At 37.8% G+C, this 19,943-nt stretch overlaps 1 protein-coding gene across 2 annotated transcripts; it reads left to right on the forward strand.

The window, feature by feature from the left end:
• Nucleotides 1-122: 122 nt before the first annotated feature.
• LOC122830228 (mitochondrial glycine transporter B-like) lies at nt 123-11,892 on the forward strand. Of its 2 annotated transcripts, XM_044115417.1 has the most exons (8): nt 123-656; nt 912-1,010; nt 5,468-5,592; nt 6,115-6,199; nt 6,670-6,849; nt 7,952-8,120; nt 8,217-8,380; nt 9,354-11,892. In XM_044115417.1, the coding sequence occupies exons 2-8, from the start codon at nt 996-998 to the stop codon at nt 9,474-9,476; spliced, it is 861 nt and encodes a 286-aa protein (XP_043971352.1). In that variant the 5' UTR covers nt 123-656; nt 912-995; the 3' UTR covers nt 9,477-11,892. The 2 variants fall into 2 exon arrangements, with proteins under 2 accessions (XP_043971352.1, XP_043971351.1); XM_044115416.1 differs by lacking the exons at nt 123-656; nt 912-1,010 and adding an exon at nt 2,882-4,592.
• Nucleotides 11,893-19,943: the final 8,051 nt, after the last annotated feature.

A 19,943-nucleotide genomic window follows, 5' to 3' on the forward strand; every position in this document is an offset into this window, starting at 1 on the left:
TTTAAAAGTAAATACTTAAGTAAAAATGAAATTTACTTGAGTAATTATCTCTGATGATTGGGGATAAAATACCCTTCAGTTTGTCAAGACTAGGAGGAGGAGCGACATCTACAGGTCAGTATCGGAATTGCACCAGCTCGGCTCAATACTATTATGGTATATACAAACCAGAATATTTCTCATTCTGGTTTGTATTTCAACACGGGGGTAAGTGTGCCATTTTAGACATCTGTAGATCTGGCACACGTTTTGTTTTCGAGACCAGACTCACGGATGAACCTTATTGTAAAGGACTTATCTGTGTGATAGGAATAAGTAACAGCTATGTCCTTTTTCGACTGTGAACGGCTAGCTGTAAGCTAGCCTTTTCAGCAGCGCTGCGGTAACTTGCGTCAGTTTTTACTCACTCTTGCTCTTAACGACGTCTGAAATCAACTTCTCGCAACAATTAGTGCATTAGTTTATTTCCATATTTTGTGGTTGAACGGAAAGCCGGTAAGCTAAAGCGAGCTAACCCTTCTTGCCGTAAATTACTGTATTACCGGCGAGTTCGTCTCCAAGGGAAGCCTGCAGCTGGCCTCTGTAAATATCAAAAGATGGCGGTTCAAGCCTTAACAAGGGTCATTACGATGGATCCCTAACATCTCTACTACAAGGTAAGAAGAGTCGGTTTCCTAGTAATATGACGATTGACAAATGTGTCAACATGCTTCTTCTTCTTCTTCTTCTTGGAATTGTATGAAACTAGATACGCAAGTAACGCAAATTACTTATGAAGATATGTTTTTAAAACTGACTTTAAATACATAAAATAAGGTCGATATGTCTGTAGTATTTAGATTTGCGAGTTTTCGGGTCTTTCGGTGATGCTGACGCCATGCTACCTTCAGTCTGACAGTTTGATCTCGCAGTAACCTCGTCTGAACCGAACCAGCGAAAACCCAACAGAGTAAAGGGGGAAACTGGACTCATCAAGCTCGACATCCAGTTCAGGGATGGAGGTGTTAGCGGTGAGTGTTACATAATATGTTCATGATGGCCACCTTTTTTATTTTTTTATTTTTTTTAAATCTTTATTAATAATAGCCGCTGTACATTCAAGAGCATGGCAAGTGAAATATAATGAAAAAGAAAACTAGTTACAATAACGCATTAAAAGACCCAAGGGCCGTACTACGGAGCCCCCTAGGGGACATGGGGAATTTTTTTTCTTTTGCGTTACCTCGCAAAACTTTTGCGTTCCCTCGCAATACTTTTGCGTTACCTCGCAAAACCTTTGCGTTCCCTCGCAAAAACCTTTGCGTTACCTCGCAAAACCTTTTGCGTTCCCTCGCAAAACTGTACTGATCAGTTGTGCGGCATAATTGAATACTGTAAGACTTTCTTACGGTGGCCGCCGTACTTTCTGATTTAATATAAGGTTATGTAAGGTTTTTCCATGAATGTTAATATCTCGTTGTGAAATATCTGAAGTTTTATATCTTTCTTTAGAATACAAAGGCACCACAAACCTGTTATATAAACAGAAACCTTCCGTAAGTAGGAAAGAAATATAAATACTGTACATCCAAACTATATTTCTGAGTTATTATCGCGGCGTAATAAGTCATCTGACAGTTTTGATTGTGTCGCTGTTGTGTTGCTTAGCTAAATGGTTTAAAGAGCTGCTTTTATGTTCAGTTCCATCTCAACCTTAACAGACATAAATATGCGGTGAATGAATCGATTTTCAATCAGTTTTTTGCACCAAAGACTTCATAATAATAAACACGTTTTATTATTAAAAACACAACAAACTAATTATGGTAAAGGGCCGTATTGGGTTAACTCGGGGAATCTCATCTGTCCGTGTATCAATTAGCTCCAAACCACTTCTTTGTTCTGTCACATTTATCGATTTATTCCATTTTGATTATTATGCTCCAGACTTTGCAAGGACTGACCAACCCGCTCACCGTTTCCTCATACACACAAACCAGCAGGCCAGTAAGCTTCCCATTCATACTTGATGACGTCACTCCCACACCCACCACCTAAGTGTCAAAGTCGCGTGCATGCCAAAATATACATTCATATGGCTCTTACAGAGCCTACGTGAAAACGTGTTTATTATTATGAAGTCTTTGGTGCAAAAAACTGATTGAAAATCGATTTATTTACTGCATGTTTATGTCTGTTAGGGTTGAGATGAAACTGAACATAAAAGCAGCTCTTTAAACCATTTAGCTAAGCAACACAACAGCGACACAATCAAAACTGTCAGATGAGTTATTACGCCGCGATAATAACTCAGAAATATAGTTTGGATGTACAGTATTTATATTTCTTTACGGAAGGTTTCTGTTTATATCATAGGTTTGTGGTGCCTTTGCATTCTAAAGAAAGATATAACACTTCAGATATTTCACAACGAGATATTAACATTCATGGAAAAACCTTACATAACCTTATATTAAATCAGAAAGTACGGCGGCCACCGTAAGAAAGACTTACAGTATTCAATTATGCCGCATAACTGATCAGTACAGTTTTGCGAGGGAACGCAAAAGTTTTTGCGAGGTAACGCAAAAGTATTGCGAGGGAACGCAAAAAAAAATAAATTCCCATGTCCCCTAGGGGGCTCCGTACGGTACAGACAAACAAAAAAGATATTAAAACAACTCTTTGCAGCTTTTGGTTTATTAAAAGTTTCAAAAATATCTGTTATCACCTCATACTTTGAGGTGAGGTATATTGGGGGGTTTTATTAAACCGCTTTATGAGTAGAATTAAATATATAAAAATAAGAGTGAGTTTTGATCAATACTTTTTACTTATTAAAAAAAGTTCTTATATTGTTATTTGATTGTAATGTCACAACACAGTTAAATGTTAAATTTCAGTCCAGAAATATTTAACATAAATACAATAGAAAGGATGTGAAATTGTCTCAAAAGGATGAGATTCATCCTTGTCCTTTTTATGATTTAAAAATATATATGTATATATATATTTTATTGGATATGTTTTAATAATTTTGAAGTGAACTTCCTTTACCTTGTTAGTAACCAAGCACTTGCTATAAGTTCAGATAAATTACCAATATTGATAAAATTATTCCAACAGAGACAATGAATCACATTAAAAAATTACTTTTTTAAATCCAAAGTATCAAAGCCATTAATAAAAATGTCTTCTTTTTTTTTTGAACAGTGCATGTAAATTTGGCCCACTTTTATTTGTAGCAACCTAATAAAAACAGGCATCTTGCTCAGATATTGGAACATTAATGCCATTATCTGGTCATCTAATGTCTTCTTTTTGATTCTGTTTATGTGTAAATGTTGGTAAACAACATTGCTGCGATGCAGGACAAACATGAGACTTGTTTTGAGAATTAAAAAAATAATATTGTATAATGAGCATCCAAGACATCAAACTAAAACCAAGATGATGATGAACAACAATTGAGGATGAACTGATGGAACCCAATAAATGTAGAGATCAACACATCTTAGACATAGTTACAGTCTTCTCATCTATGCCGTTTACTGACATAATAAAGATGTTGCATTAATTTGCATGAATTAGAAATAGCAAGACTGTTGGAGCAACACTTGTAAAGATATGGATGTAAGCTTTTCCTGTGTTAAATATACAGTTAAATTATTTATATCCCTGGCAGATTTGGGTTTGAAGAAATCCTTTTAATTTTCCCCACATGTTTTTTTTCTGACTGGATGCGATATTGACTTTTGGAGTCTTGAATCAGAAATGAATCTGTGTAAAGATTAGGGTGGTTTTGAATTATCCAAATATTTTAATATCTAAAAAGCTGGTTAGCACTTATATGAATGGTTTGTTTAACAATAAATCTTTCTCCTTTTGTTATTGAGAAAGATATAAGTGATTTCTGTCTTGCCATTTAGTTTTAAAATCTTAATAAGGGGGTTTACTTTTATTGATACTCTATTTACATGGTCTTCAGAGATGCCTGTCCTATCAGAAACAAAGTGGTTGGTTTGATGAAAATAACATGAAATCTAAAACCTCAAGGGGTGTGAATAGTTTTTGTTGTAACTGTAATAGAAGAAGTTAGGGGGCTACTGTTGAATAAAAGCCACTAGAGCTATAAAAATAGACCTTGAAACAAGTTCAAATTAAATGGAGAAACCCATGGGTTGAGTTAAATTAAGGCTTCTTACTAACTCCTGCAAATCCAACCAATACATTCGTTCTTTTTTTTTGTGACCCACATTTTATATTCACACCCCATGACTCATGTCCGTTGATAAAAATGCAGTTTAGCAGAGAGCTTTTTTCAGCGGGGGCAGAGCTACGTACAGATGTAAGCGTGTGTCTGAAAGATAAAGACCCTCAGAAAAACGCTGGCTGGATTAGGCTTCGGTTGCGAAACGGGGGTTGGGAGGGAGGACGAGAAGCGCCGGAGAGCGTTTTGTCGTTGGAAAGCGAGAGACGGAAGGTTTGCAGGAGAGATGCAGGTTTATTTGGTGTTATCCCACTTATAGCCGGGAGATGGGGGGGAGGTGAAAGAGGGCAAAATGCAGGCAAAGCAGGATTCTCAGAACCGAACCCCAGGCGTTCTGGGGAAGGTAGGAGCTCAATTTGCATTTTGAAGTGGCTCTTGTGTTTTTTACAAAGCAATTTTGTCATCTTGCGTGTTTCAGACGACTCACTGTTTGATTTGTTTACGTCGCTGTCAAGTGTGGAGCTTTTTCAGTTACAGTTTGCCTTCAGACGTCGCTGAAATTACAGCTTGTGTGATCAGATGAAATCCAACTTCAGTTTGACTCTTCAGCTGCAGCGTGTGTTTTTATCTGTAGCCGGTGTTTCACATGTTGCAGCGACCTTAATGTGTTCATTCAGTTTCATGATGAGAATATTTACCCTCTGATGGAGACCCCACCATTTAGGGTCTCAGTAAAGGTTAGGGTTTCATCAGGAGGCTTGAAAACAAGGCTCTGTGTGTGTGTGTGTGTGTGTGTGTGTGTGCGTGCGTGCGTGCGTGTGCGTGTGTGTGGAAGCTGTCTCTGTGCATCTCCATCATCTCCACTGTGTGTGAACCTGGCCTCTTCCTTTGTGCCACAGGCTTGTTTTGTCAAATATGCAAACAAAATGTCACTGCAGCATGTTTGGATTAAAGTAAAATATAGATAAATGTGGTTATTCTTCAATTTTTGAGAAATGGCTTTGTTAGGATTATTTTCTGATTTCTTATGTAATCGTGATTTCGCTTGTTTTCAGAAACAGCTAAAATCTTAAACTGTGTCTTATTTTCTAATCCTTTATATTTTATTCCACTCTCATGGTTTTCCCTCCATTTTCTGTAATTTCTATTTCTGCACGTTCTTCCCATCTCATTGTCCTTGTCCACCCAATGTGCTTTCTGTCCGCCATTTCCGTCCCCTCTCATGTCCGCCTCTCATGTCCGCCTCTCTGCCCCTTTCCTCTCCGTCTTTGTCCTCAGGCTCACCCCGCTCTGAAAGCCTTCATGTGCGGCTCCCTCAGCGGCACCTGCTCCACGCTGCTCTTCCAGCCCCTGGATCTGGTCAAAACACGACTGCAGACGCTGCAGAACAACGCCAAGCCAGGGTGCGGGCACACACACACGCGCACCCACACACACACGTTTCATGTGTGATTAACATGAAACATTTTAAGCTGGATGCCATCAGACAGATCGACATCCTTCTGGGGAAGTGCGTCTTGAACCTGGATGAAGACGAACTCAGGCATCAGAGGCAGCCCGAGTCGGTTTTCATGACCCATATAGAGGAATTAGTCACACCAGCAACACATAATGGTGTTAGCCTGGTGCTGGGAGTATTTGATTTTAAATGGTATGTTTTAATTTGAATGGTTTTACAAGTGGCAGCATCAACCTGCTACTATTTTGTAGTGGTTGTTTCTAAACATCAGTCATAATTGTTCCATGTACAGTTCACCCCTTTCCATCATATTTCAGCTTCACTTCATGTTTTGTGCACAAAGTAGTGGCTAACCGTGATTTAGAAGGAAAAACATTCCTGGTTTTTAATATATTTCAGTGTGTTTAGATGTATTTGTCAATGTCAGGATGCCTCTGGTAATAATTCTTAACTTCAATTCTTGCAGGACGCCAAAGGTGGGAATGTTCCGGGTTTTCATTCAGATCATCAGGACAGAGAATTTCTTCAGTCTGTGGAAAGGAGTTTCACCGGTACACAACTGGTTTTCTTATTATTATCCCACTAGAAGGAACAAACGCACACCGTGCAACACTTTAATTCTATTGGTCGAAAGGTTGCCAGGCAACGGTACTTTTCTGTTCCAAGCGTGAGCAGAAAATGATTTGCAAGCGAGCAGAGAGGTTTGCAACCGGAGATTTGATCCTAGCAGAGACAAGTTTTAAGCGTGAGGAGAAAGGTTTAAGAAATCTCAGTGAATGTTTGAAAGATAGCAGAAGTTTTGAGAACAAAGACATTTTCAAACTGAAAATGTGTGTTCTCAAATTATGGCAGAAAATCCCCTCATAGAATTACCTCCCCACCAGGTCACCAAGAAGCCTGGTAGCCAGTTATTACCTTAAAATTAAGGTGTGTTTGAGCAGTGAGGCATCTAAAAGTTACAGCTATAAATGATATTTATCAGCGAGATTCATTTTAATCGCTGTTATTTCCGGCTTTGCAGTCATTTGTTCGCTGTATTCCCGGGGTGGGGATCTACTTCAGCACTTTCTACTCCCTGAAGCAGCACTTCTTCCAGGACCGGGCACCGAACGCTGGCGAGGCCGTTCTGCTCGGAGCCGGTGCCAGAACCGTGGCGGGGATCTGCATGCTGCCGTTCACTGTCATCAAGACGCGCTTTGAGGTGAGCAGCTGTTAGTCTATGCCCTCCAGCAGATCTCAGATAGTCTTTTTCAGTGCTAAATGAATAAAAATGCTTCCTCTACACTGTTCGTTCTGCTGTCACCACTGAAAATAATGACTATAGTTCTACTAAACTGCCGAGCAAAAATCTCCTTTTTAGTTTTATCTTTAAAGCTCCTGGGTTATTTTTTTAATATTAATGTGAGAATAAAAAGTGAACATAAAGTTGGGTTTTTCTACTCAAAACTCTTCAAGCGGCTTAGTTTTAACTTCACACAGTTCAAAATAAAGAAAAAAAACTCCTGTTACGACCTTTTCCATCCTATTAGTAATAAGTACCTTAAAAAACGGTATTGATAAGTCAAGCAGAAAAAGCTGCACTTTGCTACAATTGATAAAGAGTATACTGAAGAAATGCTATGCAGGGGTATTTTATTTTCTTATTTAAAAAATGAATTATTTGTTTTTATATTTATTATGTATTTCTGCTATTGTGTGAAATAAGCTTAAGTTGTTAAATGAAAAATCAGCAGAATGTGTATTTTTTTACAATCCATTAATTGTAGAATAATCAATAACTAAAATAATTGTTAGTTGCAGCCCTCGTTGTTTTATTGCTTCTTAGACTACAGTTAATACATGCTAATGCATTGACACCATTAGTCACTATTTATACTTTAATCTATATATTCATGTTGTAACTCTGATGATAAACACTCTCAGGAATTTTAACATCAGATTATGATACACATACATTTTAATTTTATTAATAAAAATGTATGTGGATTAAAAAACCTTAATCTTTAAAAAATTAAGTTGGGATTAAAATACACTGCAACAAAAACCAAAGTCTTTATGTTCTCCTTTATGTTTTTACTAAAAAACAAATGTGTTCATTTATTTTCACATATAGAAATTCCGATTGCAAATGCATAAACACAAAGTCTTAAACATTCATTACTGCTGGTAACTCAAACATGAACCGGGGCCGTGCTTTTATTTTGAAAGGTGCTCATAAAGGAGGGCACCGTATTTTTACTTAAATCTAAAGTAGCAGTACAGAAAATGGAGATGCCTTAATGCTGAATTTGTTGTTGTTGCAGAGCGGATATTACAGCTATTCGAGCGTGCCGGGCGCTCTGAGGAGCATGTATGAGACGGAGGGAGTCAGAGCTCTGTTCTCGGGGCTGACCGCCACGCTGCTGCGAGATGCTCCTTTCTCCGGCATCTACGTCATGTTTTACAGCCAGGCCAAGCGAGCGCTGCCTCAAGGTGGAGACGGCAGCAAGTCAACATAAACAAACTACAAAAACAGAGGGGGGAAAAACACCCCGTCTGAATTCTTATATTTGGTATCTTCTTTGTCAGAAGTGACCTCAGCGCCGTACGCGCCGCTGGTGAACTTCAGCTGTGGAGTGGTAGCAGGCGTCATGGCTTCTGTGGTCACGCAGCCTGCGGATGTGGTGAAGACTCACATCCAAGTCAGCCCGTCCCACTGGAGGACAGCAGACGCTGTTCGCTACATCTACACGGTGCGTTTCTGTCCGAAAAAGGAAACTGCTTTAACTCTTTATTACCTGCAGTAGGCCTGGACAATAAATCAATAACAATATATATATATCGCCATAGACATGTGATCAATACCAATAGATAATAGATCGTCTGACAGAATAGAATATTCACTGATCTCCGATGCGGAGCAGCACAGTATTCTGGGAAATGTAGTCGGAGGAAAGCCTTTAGCTGCTCCACCTCTCAAGCAAGGTTAGTAGAATCAACTAACCCACTCATTCTTTGGTTACCTAGCAACTCACTCACTCTCTGGTTGCTTAGTAACAACCTGTTTAGTAACTGCCACAGCAGCAGTTTAAGGTTCCACCACTGTGCTTCATAACTGCTTAAAAATAAATAAAAAAAACAACAGAGTGGAGTGAAAACTGAGGTTACAGCAGGATAAGTCCTGCAACGAGTTTGGACGTATTTCAGATATTTAAAACAAAAATCTAATTAATAATTATCTATATCGACTGATATGCAGCAGTTATGTCATGATACGTTTTTCAGCCATGTCATCCAGCTTGAGCCTGTAGTATATTTCACTTATAACATGGAAATTATGTTAAAAGTTAAATAACCTGTCAGTAAAACTAATACATTTTAAGAAATGATTGACTTAAAACAAGCTCCTATATCTTGCTGAAAAGTTACTTGAAAGTTAGTTTCATCTTATTTCAAGCGCATTAAAATATTTGTGCTTGAAATTACATTAAAAATACTTGGTAAGATTTTGTGTAGTAGTCACACCTCTCAAGAAACCGTTGTATCTATCTCTGTATTTAGCTGGTGATGTCATAATCCTTATACGGAAGTGCTTCCTCTTTTATTTTAAAATTACTTTTCTACTTTGAAATACAGTAACCAGACAGTTCTGACCTTCCAATACTTATAGAACAGGCTCTTTTAAATGCTTTTTAAAATAACTCTTATTCTTCCTTTTCTCCTCAGGAGAAGGGCATGTCGGGTTTTTTCCGCGGAGCAGTGCCGAGATCTCTCCGGCGCACTCTGATGGCCGCCATGGCTTGGACTGTCTACGAGCAGCTGATGGCTCGCATGGGCCTCAAGTCCTGAAGGGCGGTTGAGCAGGCGCACAGTAACACGCGAGAGATGAAACTTGAAGGGTTAATAACATTTTAACGGAAAGGATGAGGAAAAGGGAGACAGCAGGAACCTGCCAGCAGTGCCAGGAACAGAGCAACCAGGTGGATAAATGTTGAGAGAGAGAGAAAGAGAGAGAGAGTCGTGTTTAAATGTTGTTTAAATGTTAACGATGTTTGTTTGTGACGTTGCACCTGACCGACTCTCCCTCTGCTGTGAAGTGAATTTATCCCTCTTTATGTTTCTGCTCAGACGTAGCAGTGGATAAATACCACAAAAAAAAAGAATAAACAAATTGGTTCGCGTGATGCTTAGCGAGCTGATATGTGCATTTACTACTACAGAGAGCTGCACTCTGGTTAATGAAATATTTATTAAACCTGCATATGATTGAGCAATGTTTCTTACTTTGTTAAATACTGTGGTTATTTTGCTTGTTTTAGACAATCACAAGCGTTCCTACAGATGCATTAATCTATGGAAATTTAAGCCAACTCAATAATCACATCAAAGCCTTTATCTTCATATGGTTGAAAGCAGCAATTACAGCCCATTTCTGACAAAAAAAAAAAAAAATCAAATTTATTTCTAAAGTATTTCAAGGTGGTTTATTTTGTTGTAGCAAAACAGGATTTTGCAGTATTATGTGAGTTGTCGTTCGTTTCTATGGTAACGTCCTTTTTGGCGGGTCTGGTTTATGACTAAACACATGCCAATCACATCCATCTATGAAATTATGAAATGTTTGAGCTGATTGTCATACAAACGATCCAGATTAAATTGTGTGCGCAATATAAGTGTCTTAATTTAACTGTTGTCTTTGTGAACTTGGTAAGGTGTTAAAAAATATATTTTTGAAAACAAAAATGTAAGCATTTAGAAAATAAAAAATCAGGCCTTTAATTTTTGATTAATTTCAAAATTACTATTGATTTGCAGATGTAATGATCTGTATAAAAAAATCTCCCGTTTTTCTTTTGCTTTCAATGCTTGAAAAGTGTTAACTCTTCCGTTGACCAGCAGGTGGCAGCAGTAGTGAAAGGAAACTAAAATATTTTGATAACATTCATAAACACTGGTTTAAACTGCTCAATAAAAACAGTTTAATTACTTTTTTATGTTAACTTTTCAAGTGAAACATTGCTTCATCGTTATGCAGACAAAGTTTGCACAGAGTCCATATCAGTGGTGGATTTTATTTAGTTTCACACTGATTACAGCTGCTCAGAAATAATTTACAAAGCACAAATTGTGATTTTGCTAGAGAGGTTTTATTTCCTTGTATTTTTATTTATTTTTGTGTTCATATGTAAATATATGAAAAACAGAAGATCTATTAGAAGCCTTTCCAACGTTGGGAATTGAAATAAAAAAAGAGGATCCAACTGTAGAGCCTAGATAAACCTGTTTTTAAGGTGAAATATGACGGCCTGAGTGTTTTCTGTTTAACATTGTAACTCGCTGTGCCAAGTTTAAGTTGGATCTGTTTTATTGCTATCCGATTTTCCTCATCATCCATGTTCACTCTCCATATATCACTTTTCTTTTTTTTAGGTCAAAATCTCAACTCTTCCTAAAGTTATTTTACATTTCTGTCAATAAAATTCAGAAGACAGCTGACCTGAGTCTTTTATTGTTTATAATTTAGACTTCCTGCACTGCCATTTACACAGCATGGATATCATTTAGAAAAACTGTAAATCTTGATTCTATTTACTGGTTTGTTACAAATCCAGGCCTTACATTATTTAGAAAGATATTATTCTAAACATTTGGTTGCGGATCTGAAATTTATATAATAATTCTTCCACACTGGGACAAATTAAGTTTAAAAAAGTCGGCAGCATTTTAATTTCTCCACAAAAGAGATGCAACTTACAAATTCAAATTACCGTCTTTGTATGTATGCAGATGATGTGATGCTAGTTGGCTTCAAATCACGCCGTGAAATAATCTGCTCATTTAATCACAATGATGATGAAATTATTGAATCGTGTAAAACGAGTCATTTATCTGCTAATTAAAGTAATAAAAGCAAAGAGTAAAGAACTGGTCGTGATTGGTCAATAAGTCAGTATTTCTCTCATTTTTATGAAGTGGTTAATGAATTCTTATATCTTGAAACCTTTATTAATTGAACTTTGTGTTTTTACGCCTCATTTATCCTCAGTTCATTTTGTAGACTTGAAGTTGAGTCAATGTCAGTTTCTGAACTTGTTTTTATTATGTATCGTGTTTTATAGTTTCTAACTACAACATGAAGCCAAAGATACAATAAAGATTATTACTAACATTACATTTTATGCACTCGTAGTTCTCAGAAATCTGATTTTGTGAACACACATCATGTTCTTGAGTTCATACGTTGTGAACTGGTATGAATAAAACACCAAAGATGAAAGAGTCATTGTCTGATTCACTAACAAGTTTATTCAGCACAAGAAGAAAAACAGTAAAACAGTACATGTAAAGACTGTGAGCAACGTTTTTTTATATAAATGGTTGTTTTCCTTAAGAAAAAATTACTTTAATCATTGTCATTATTAGCCTACAAATAGATGCGCCATAAGAATGTCAGTGTAAGTATGGCATGCACATAAGTATAAGGTTACATGAAATTATTTGATTAGAGCAACATCACTGATTAAAAGTCCATTATAAGTCCATTATGGAAACTCAATGACTATACTTCATATTCAAAAATAAAACAACAGAAGAAGTATGATGTATAGCTAAAGGTTTTACACCAGTGTTTACCGAGAGCTGAACATTGGAAAGAGTAGAAGCTTCTTAAAGAGACAGAGTCCTAAATTCAAGGCATCAAACTGTGACATCAAATTTCTTTAAGTTATTTTTGATACATACAGCAAACAGCATATTGTGAGTTTGACATGAGCTCTAAGTGATCTTGTTGCATATTCTACATGTTTCCTGCAGTTTTACAGCAAAATAAATTAATAAATATCATAAAACAGAACAAATGCAGCCAGAAATAAATTTGAGGAACAACAAACAAACTCTACTAAGGGTGTTTTTGCATTTGATAGTCCAGAAGACTTGGTTTGAATGGGGACAGAAATTACAACATTTGTTCCATTTCCAGCTGGTGCAGTTTGTTTTTACTCTACAGTGTCAAACAATTAAAACTCTTTGAAAAACCTGTTCCTTTCCTCACTTGTGGTGCAGCTAAACTGAGAACCACTGAAAGAAACGATACAAAATGTAAACTAGAAACAGGAGTGGCGTCAGATTTTAGCAGATGTAGTATTTCTCTTTTGTTGTTGGTTTAAGATCGGTAGCCATCGTACCGCACCAGAGTTCACATTAATTGAACCACGACCCACGTTTTTAAGTGGACCAGAGTTTGGTTGCACATTCACACTTCCCCAAACAAGCCAGACTATAGACAAACAAACTAGAGTTTGATTAGGCCTGTTACAATAATCAATAAATCAATTAATTGCATGATAAATTAAAACAAACTCAATAGTTTCCATTGGCGTTTTCTCTCTTTCTACCAGAAACTGGATTATAAAAGTCTTAAGTTTGTTGTTTTGGTCTCAACTAGCCCTTATTTTGAAGGACAATGTTGTTTACAAAGACTTCAAAGTTTATTTTATTTGTTGTTTTTTCTTTATTTATTTAGGATATTTAAAATGTCTTCCATTTAATATATAATGCTCATTATAATCCAAGGTTTACTGATCTCTTAGAATGTGCTCTTGAATTATTATTTTGCCATTATCAAATTTTGCTTAAAAATACTCTCAAAACAACAAAATTATCATTTATGGCAATAACGTCTGGAACAATTGATCGTCCTGCAAAATTTGTTATCGTGAATAACCAGGGCTGGAACGAAAGCAGCTTACAAAGGAGCAATTAGACATGTGAAGTGTTTGGAAACTTTTCTAATTCTTGCCAGACTCAGGCACAGATGAAGCTGTGTTTCTCCTGGCAGTCCCTGCTCTCCCACTTCCCCTGTTTGGTCAAAGCCACGCAGCGTCTCAGCATCGGACACATGTGGTCCTGATCTCCCTCTGGCCAGGCCTCGTACAGCAGCGGGTCTCCGTTCACCCACATCCAGCTGTTCCCAAGGTATCGCAGGCCGATCCACTGCTCGGTGTAGTTGGACGACAGGATCTCTGTCTGAGCCATGAGTCTCTCTGTCGAGGAGAGCAGGCTGGTGAGGTCGGTGTTTCTCTCTCTGCAGTGAACCAAAGCGTCCTCCCAGGTCTTCTCTTCCGCTACTGGCACCATGTTCACGCAGAAGAAGTGGGAGCTGTCTTCTCCTGATTTCCAGGTCCATCCAGTGCTGGTCCAAAAGACATTGTTCACAATGTCTAGCTGGAGTGTCCCAACCAGATTGCCTGCTAAGTCCTGATTTATGTAGTAGGTGACAAACTCTCCTCCGGACCATTTCCACTTACTGGTATCGCCATCCCAGTAGAGGCCGATCCAGCCTTCCCAATTCCTACTAGAGTTATTATTCACAAAGTTTTGAACACCTGCTCCTCCTCTTCACTGGTGAGAGCCAAGAAGTCAGTAAAATGGTCCCGGCAGTGTTGCCTAGCATCAGACCATCTTTTCTTGTCCTTGACATGCACGTATTTCTCAGACCAACAGCAGGCATTTGTGGCAATGAGCAGCGTGAAGATGATCCTCTCCATCCTGACGGTGGCTTTGCACAGGATCAACTGACTGACTGGTTGATTTCACCCTTTCTTTAACAGACGTAGAAAAATTCAGAACATTTTCATACATAAAAATTACCATCCATGAGTTCTTAAACAAAGCAGCAAAACACGGCTTGGAAACAAATTCTTTTGTGGTGAATATTCAAAGTGTTTCAAAGGCTCCCTTTCTGAGGAGAAATCAAGCGGAACAACAAGAAATTTACATTTGCATCTTAAATTAGCTTGTGCTTTTCTTCAAGGTGGACATTACAGAAAACAAGTAAAGGGATGAACTGTGCTTTTTTTCTTTCTTTTTTTTTTTTTTTACTTTAGATGTGAGGCTACCTGGACAAGATTTGATTTGGAAAGCAATACTCAAGTGTTTTTCATACAAGCAATTTATTGGTGGTTTGCATTTTTTCATTCTACAACAGAAACGTTTGGAAGCATTCAGAGTGACAGACCAATATAAATGGTGAAGTAGAAGGAAAACAGGGCATGATTTAAAAAATATTTTTATAGATAAAAATATGAAAAGTCGTAAGAAAATTAGTGTCATTCCCCGTGAGTAGGGCTGGGCATATTGATCTAAATATTTATACTTGAATATAAAAAGGTGGATAAATGTTGAGAGAGAGAGAGTCGTGTTTGACACACAGTAAAACAGGACATGTAAAGACTGTGAGCGATGTTTTTTTATATAAATGGTTGTTTTCCTTAAGAAAAAATTACTTTAATCATTGTCATTCTTTTTATTAGCCTACAAATAGATGCATTAAAAGAATGTCAGTGTAAGAATGGCATGCACATAAGTTTAAGGTTACATGAAATTATTTAATTAGAGCAACATCACTGATTAAAAGTCCATTATAAGTCCATTATGGAAACTCAATGACTATACTTCATATTCAAAAATAAAACAACAGAAGAAGTATGATGTATAGCTAAAGGTTTTACACCAGTGTTTACCGAGAGCTGAACATTGGAAAGAGTAGAAGCTTCTTAAAGAGACAGAGTCCTAAATTCAAGGCATCAAACTGTGACATCAAATTTCTTTAAGTTATTTTTGATACATACAGCAAACAGCATATTGTGAGTTTGACATGAGCTCTAAGTGATCTTGTTGCATATTCTACATGTTTCCTGCAGTTTTACAGCAAAATAAATTAATAAATATCATAAAACAGAACAAATGCAGCCAGAAATAAATTTGAGGAACAACAAACAAACTCTACTAAGGGTGTTTTTGCATTTGATAGTCCAGAAGACTTGGTTTGAATGGGGACAGAAATTACAACATTTGTTCCATTTCCAACTGGTGCAGTTTGTTTTTACTCTACAGTGTCAAACAATTAAAACTCTTTGAAAAACCTGTTCCTTTCCTCACTTGTGGTGCAGCTAAACTGAGAACCACTGAAAGAAACGATACAAAATGTAAACTAGAAACAGGAGTGGCGTCAGATTTTAGCAGATGTAGTATTTCTCTTTTGTTGTTGGTTTAAGATCGGTAGCCATCGTACCGCACCAGAGTTCACATTAATTGAACCACGACCCACGTTTTTAAGTGGACCAGAGTTTGGTTGCACATTCACACTTCCCCAAACAAGCCAGACTATAGACAAACAAACTAGAGTTTGATTAGGCCTGTTACAATAATCAATAAATCAATTAATTGCATGATAAATTAAAACAAACTCAATAGTTTCCATTGGCGTTTTCTCTCTTTCTACCAGAAACTGGATTATAAAAGTCTTAAGTTTGTTGTTTTGGTCTCAACTAGCCCTTATTTTGAAGGACAATGTTGTTTACAAAGACTTCAAAGTTTATTTTATTTGTTGTTTTTCTTTCTTTCTTTATTTAGGATATTTAAAATGTCTTCCATTTAATATATAATGCTCATTATAATCCAAGGTTTACTGATCTCTTAGAATGTGCTCTTGAATTATTATTTTGCCATTATCAAATTTTGCTTAAAAATACTCTCAAAACAACAAAATTATCATTTATGGCAATAACGTCTGGAACAATTGATCGTCCTGCAAAATTTGTTATCGTGAATAACCAGGGCTGGAACGAAAGCAGCTTACAAAGGAGCAATTAGACATGTGAAGTGTTTGGAAACTTTTCTAATTCTTGCCAGACTCAGGCACAGATGAAGCTGTGTTTCTCCTGGCAGTCCCTGCTCTCCCACTTCCCCTGTTTGGTCAAAGCCACGCAGCGTCTCAGCATCGGACACATGTGGTCCTGATCTCCCTCTGGCCAGGCCTCGTACAGCAGCGGGTCTCCGTTCACCCACATCCAGCTGTTCCCAAGGTATCGCAGGCCGATCCACTGCTCGGTGTAGTTGGACGACAGGATCTCTGTCTGAGCCATGAGTCTCTCTGTCGAGGAGAGCAGGCTGGTGAGGTCGGTGTTTCTCTCTCTGCAGTGAACCAAAGCGTCCTCCCAGGTCTTCTCTTCCGCTACTGGCACCATGTTCACGCAGAAGAAGTGGGAGCTGTCTTCTCCTGATTTCCAGGTCCATCCAGTGCTGGTCCAAAAGACATTGTTCACAATGTCTAGCTGGAGTGTCCCAACCAGATTGCCTGCTAAGTCCTGATTTATGTAGTAGGTGACAAACTCTCCTCCGGACCATTTCCACTTACTGGTATCGCCATCCCAGTAGAGGCCGATCCAGCCTTCCCAATTCCTACTAGAGTTATTATTCACAAAGTTTTTGAACACCTGCTCCTCCTCTTCACTGGTGAGAGCCAAGAAGTCAGTAAAATGGTCCCGGCAGTGTTGCCTAGCATCAGACCATCTTTTCTTGTCCTTGACATGCACGTATTTCTCAGACCAACAGCAGGCATTTGTGGCAATGAGCAGCGTGAAGATGATCCTCTCCATCCTGACGGTGGCTTTGCACAGGATCAACTGACTGACTGGTTGATTTCACCCTTTCTTTAACAGACGTAGAAAAATTCAGAACATTTTCATACATAAAAATTACCATCCATGAGTTCTTAAACAAAGCAGCAAAACACGGCTTGGAAACAAATTCTTTCGTGGTGAATATTCAAAGTGTTTCAAAGGCTCCCTTTCTGAGGAGAAATCAAGCGGAACAACAAGAAATTTACATTTGCATCTTAAATTAGCTTGTGCTTTTCTTCAAGGTGGACATTACAGAAAACAAGTAAAGGGATGAACTGTGCTTTTTTTCTTTCTTTTTTTTTTTTTTTACTTTAGATGTGAGGCTACCTGGACAAGATTTGATTTGGAAAGCAATACTCAAGTGTTTTTCATACAAGCAATTTATTGGTGGTTTGCATTTTTTCATTCTACAACAGAAACGTTTGGAAGCATTCAGAGTGACAGACCAATATAAATGGTGAAGTAGAAGGAAAACAGGGCATGATTTAAAAAATATTTTTATAGATAAAAATATGAAAAGTCGTAAGAAAATTAGTGTCATTCCCCGTGAGTAGGGCTGGGCATATTGATCTAAATATTTATACTTGAATATAAAAAGGTGGATAAATGTTGAGAGAGAGAGAGTCGTGTTTGACACACAGTAAAACAGGACATGTAAAGACTGTGAGCGATGTTTTTTTATATAAATGGTTGTTTTCCTTAAGAAAAAATTACTTTAATCATTGTCATTCTTTTTATTAGCCTACAAATAGATGCATTAAAAGAATGTCAGTGTAAGAATGGCATGCACATAAGTTTAAGGTTACATGAAATTATTTAATTAGAGCAACATCACTGATTAAAAGTCCATTATAAGTCCATTATGGAAACTCAATGACTATACTTCATATTCAAAAAAATAAAACAACAGAAGAAGTATGATGTATCAGCTAAAGGTTTTACACCAGTGTTTACCGAGAGCTGAACATTGGAAAGAGTAGAAGCTTCTTAAAGAGACAGAGTCCTAAATTCAAGGCATCAAACTGTGACGTCAAATTTCTTTTTATTTTTGATACATACAGCAAACAGCATATTGTGAGTTTGACATGAGCTCTAAGTGATCTTGTTGCATATTCTACATGTTTCCTGCAGTTTTACAGCAAAATAAATTAATAAATATCATAAAACAGAACAAATGCAGCCAGAAATAAATTTGAGGAACAACAAACAAACTCTACTAAGGGTGTTTTTGCATTTGATAGTCCAGAAGACTTGGTTTGAATGGGGACAGAAATTACAACATTTGTTCCATTTCCAACTGGTGCAGTTTGTTTTTACTCTACAGTGTCAAACAATTAAAACTCTTTGAAAAATAACCAGGGCTGGAACGAAAGCAGCCTACAAAGGAGCAATTAGACATGTGAAGTGTCTGGAAACTTTTCTAATTCTCGCCAGACTCAGGCACAGATGAAGCTGTGTTTCTCCTGGCAGTCCCTGCTCTCCCACTTCCCCTGTTTGGTCAAAGCCACGCAGCGTCTCAGCATCGGACACATGTGGTCCTGATCTCCCTCTGGCCAGGCCTCGTACAGCAGCGGGTCTCCGTTCACCCACATCCAGCTGTTCCCAAGGTATCGCAGGCCGATCCACACCTGCTCGGTGTAGTCGGACGACTGGATCTCTGTCTGAGCCATGAGTCTCTCTGTCGAGGAGAGCAGGCTGGTGAGGTCGCTGTTTCTCTCTCTGCAGTGAACCAAAGCTTCCTCCCAGGTCTTCTCTTCCGCTACTGGCACCATGTTCACGCAGAAGAAGTAGAGGCTCTCTCCTCCTGATTTCCAGGTCCATCCAGTGCTGGTCCAAAAGACATTTTTCTCAGTTTCTTTCAGTACTGTCCCAACCAGATTGCCTGTTAAGTCGCGATTTTTGAAGTAGGTGACAGACTCTCCTCCGGACCATTTCCACTCGTTGCTATGGTCATCCCAGTAGAGGCCGATCCATCCGACCTTCCACATGTCATTATTAACAAAGTTTTTGAACACCTGCTCCTCCTCTTCACTGGTGAGAGCTAAAAAATCAGTATAGTGGTCCAGGCAGTGTTGCCTAGCATCAGACCATCTTTTCTTGTCCTTGACATGCACGTATTTCTCAGACCAACAGCAGGCATTTGTGGCAATGAGCAGCGTGAAGATGATCCTCTCCATCCTGACGGTGGCTTTGCACAGGATCAACTGACTGACTGGTTGATTTCACCCTTTCTTTAACAGATGTAGAAAAATTCAGAACGTTTTTATACATAAAAATTACTATCCATGAGTTCTTAACCAAAGCAGCAAAACACGGCTTGGAAACAAATTCTTTTGTGATTGATATTCAAAGTGTTTCAAATGCTCCCCTTCTGAGGAGAAATCAAGTGGAACAACAAGAAATTTACATTTACATCTTAAATTAGTTTGTGTTTTTCTTCAGGGTGGGCATTACAGAAAACAAGTAAAGGGATGGACTGTGCCTTTTAAAAAAAAAAAAAAAATTATTAGATTTGATTTGGAAAGCAAAATTACAAGCAATTTATTGGTTGTTTGCATTTTTTCATTCTACAACAGAAACGTTTAGAAGCATTCATAGTGACAGACCAATATAAATGGTGAAGTAGAAGGAAAACAGGGCATGATTTAAAAAATATTTTTATAGATAAAAATATGAAAAGTCGTAAGAAAATTAGTGTCATTCCCCGTAGGGCTGGGCATATTAATCTAAATATTTATACTGTCAATATAAACTTTTAGTTTCTCTCCCATATGTCCAAGAAATTATTAAAATTTATTCACAGAGTTCATGCCATATGCAGGAATTGAAATGCCAAATATAAAGAGCTTCCATT

The sequence above is a fragment of the Gambusia affinis genome, linkage group LG04 (assembly GCF_019740435.1).
Source record: "Gambusia affinis linkage group LG04, SWU_Gaff_1.0, whole genome shotgun sequence".
In the NCBI taxonomy this organism is placed as follows: domain Eukaryota; kingdom Metazoa; phylum Chordata; class Actinopteri; order Cyprinodontiformes; family Poeciliidae; genus Gambusia; species Gambusia affinis.

Bases quoted from the DNA above. Each gene is read 5' to 3' on its own strand.
- LOC122830228 (XM_044115416.1), top strand. From the start codon at position 4,542: ATGCAGGCAAAGCAGGATTCTCAGAACCGAACCCCAGGCGTTCTGGGG. The intron at 6,850-7,951 runs GTGAGCAGCTGT...TTGTTGTTGCAG, and splicing joins TCATCAAGACGCGCTTTGAG to AGCGGATATTACAGCTATTC. The intron at 8,121-8,216 runs GTGGAGACGGCA...CTTCTTTGTCAG, and splicing joins CAAGCGAGCGCTGCCTCAAG to AAGTGACCTCAGCGCCGTAC.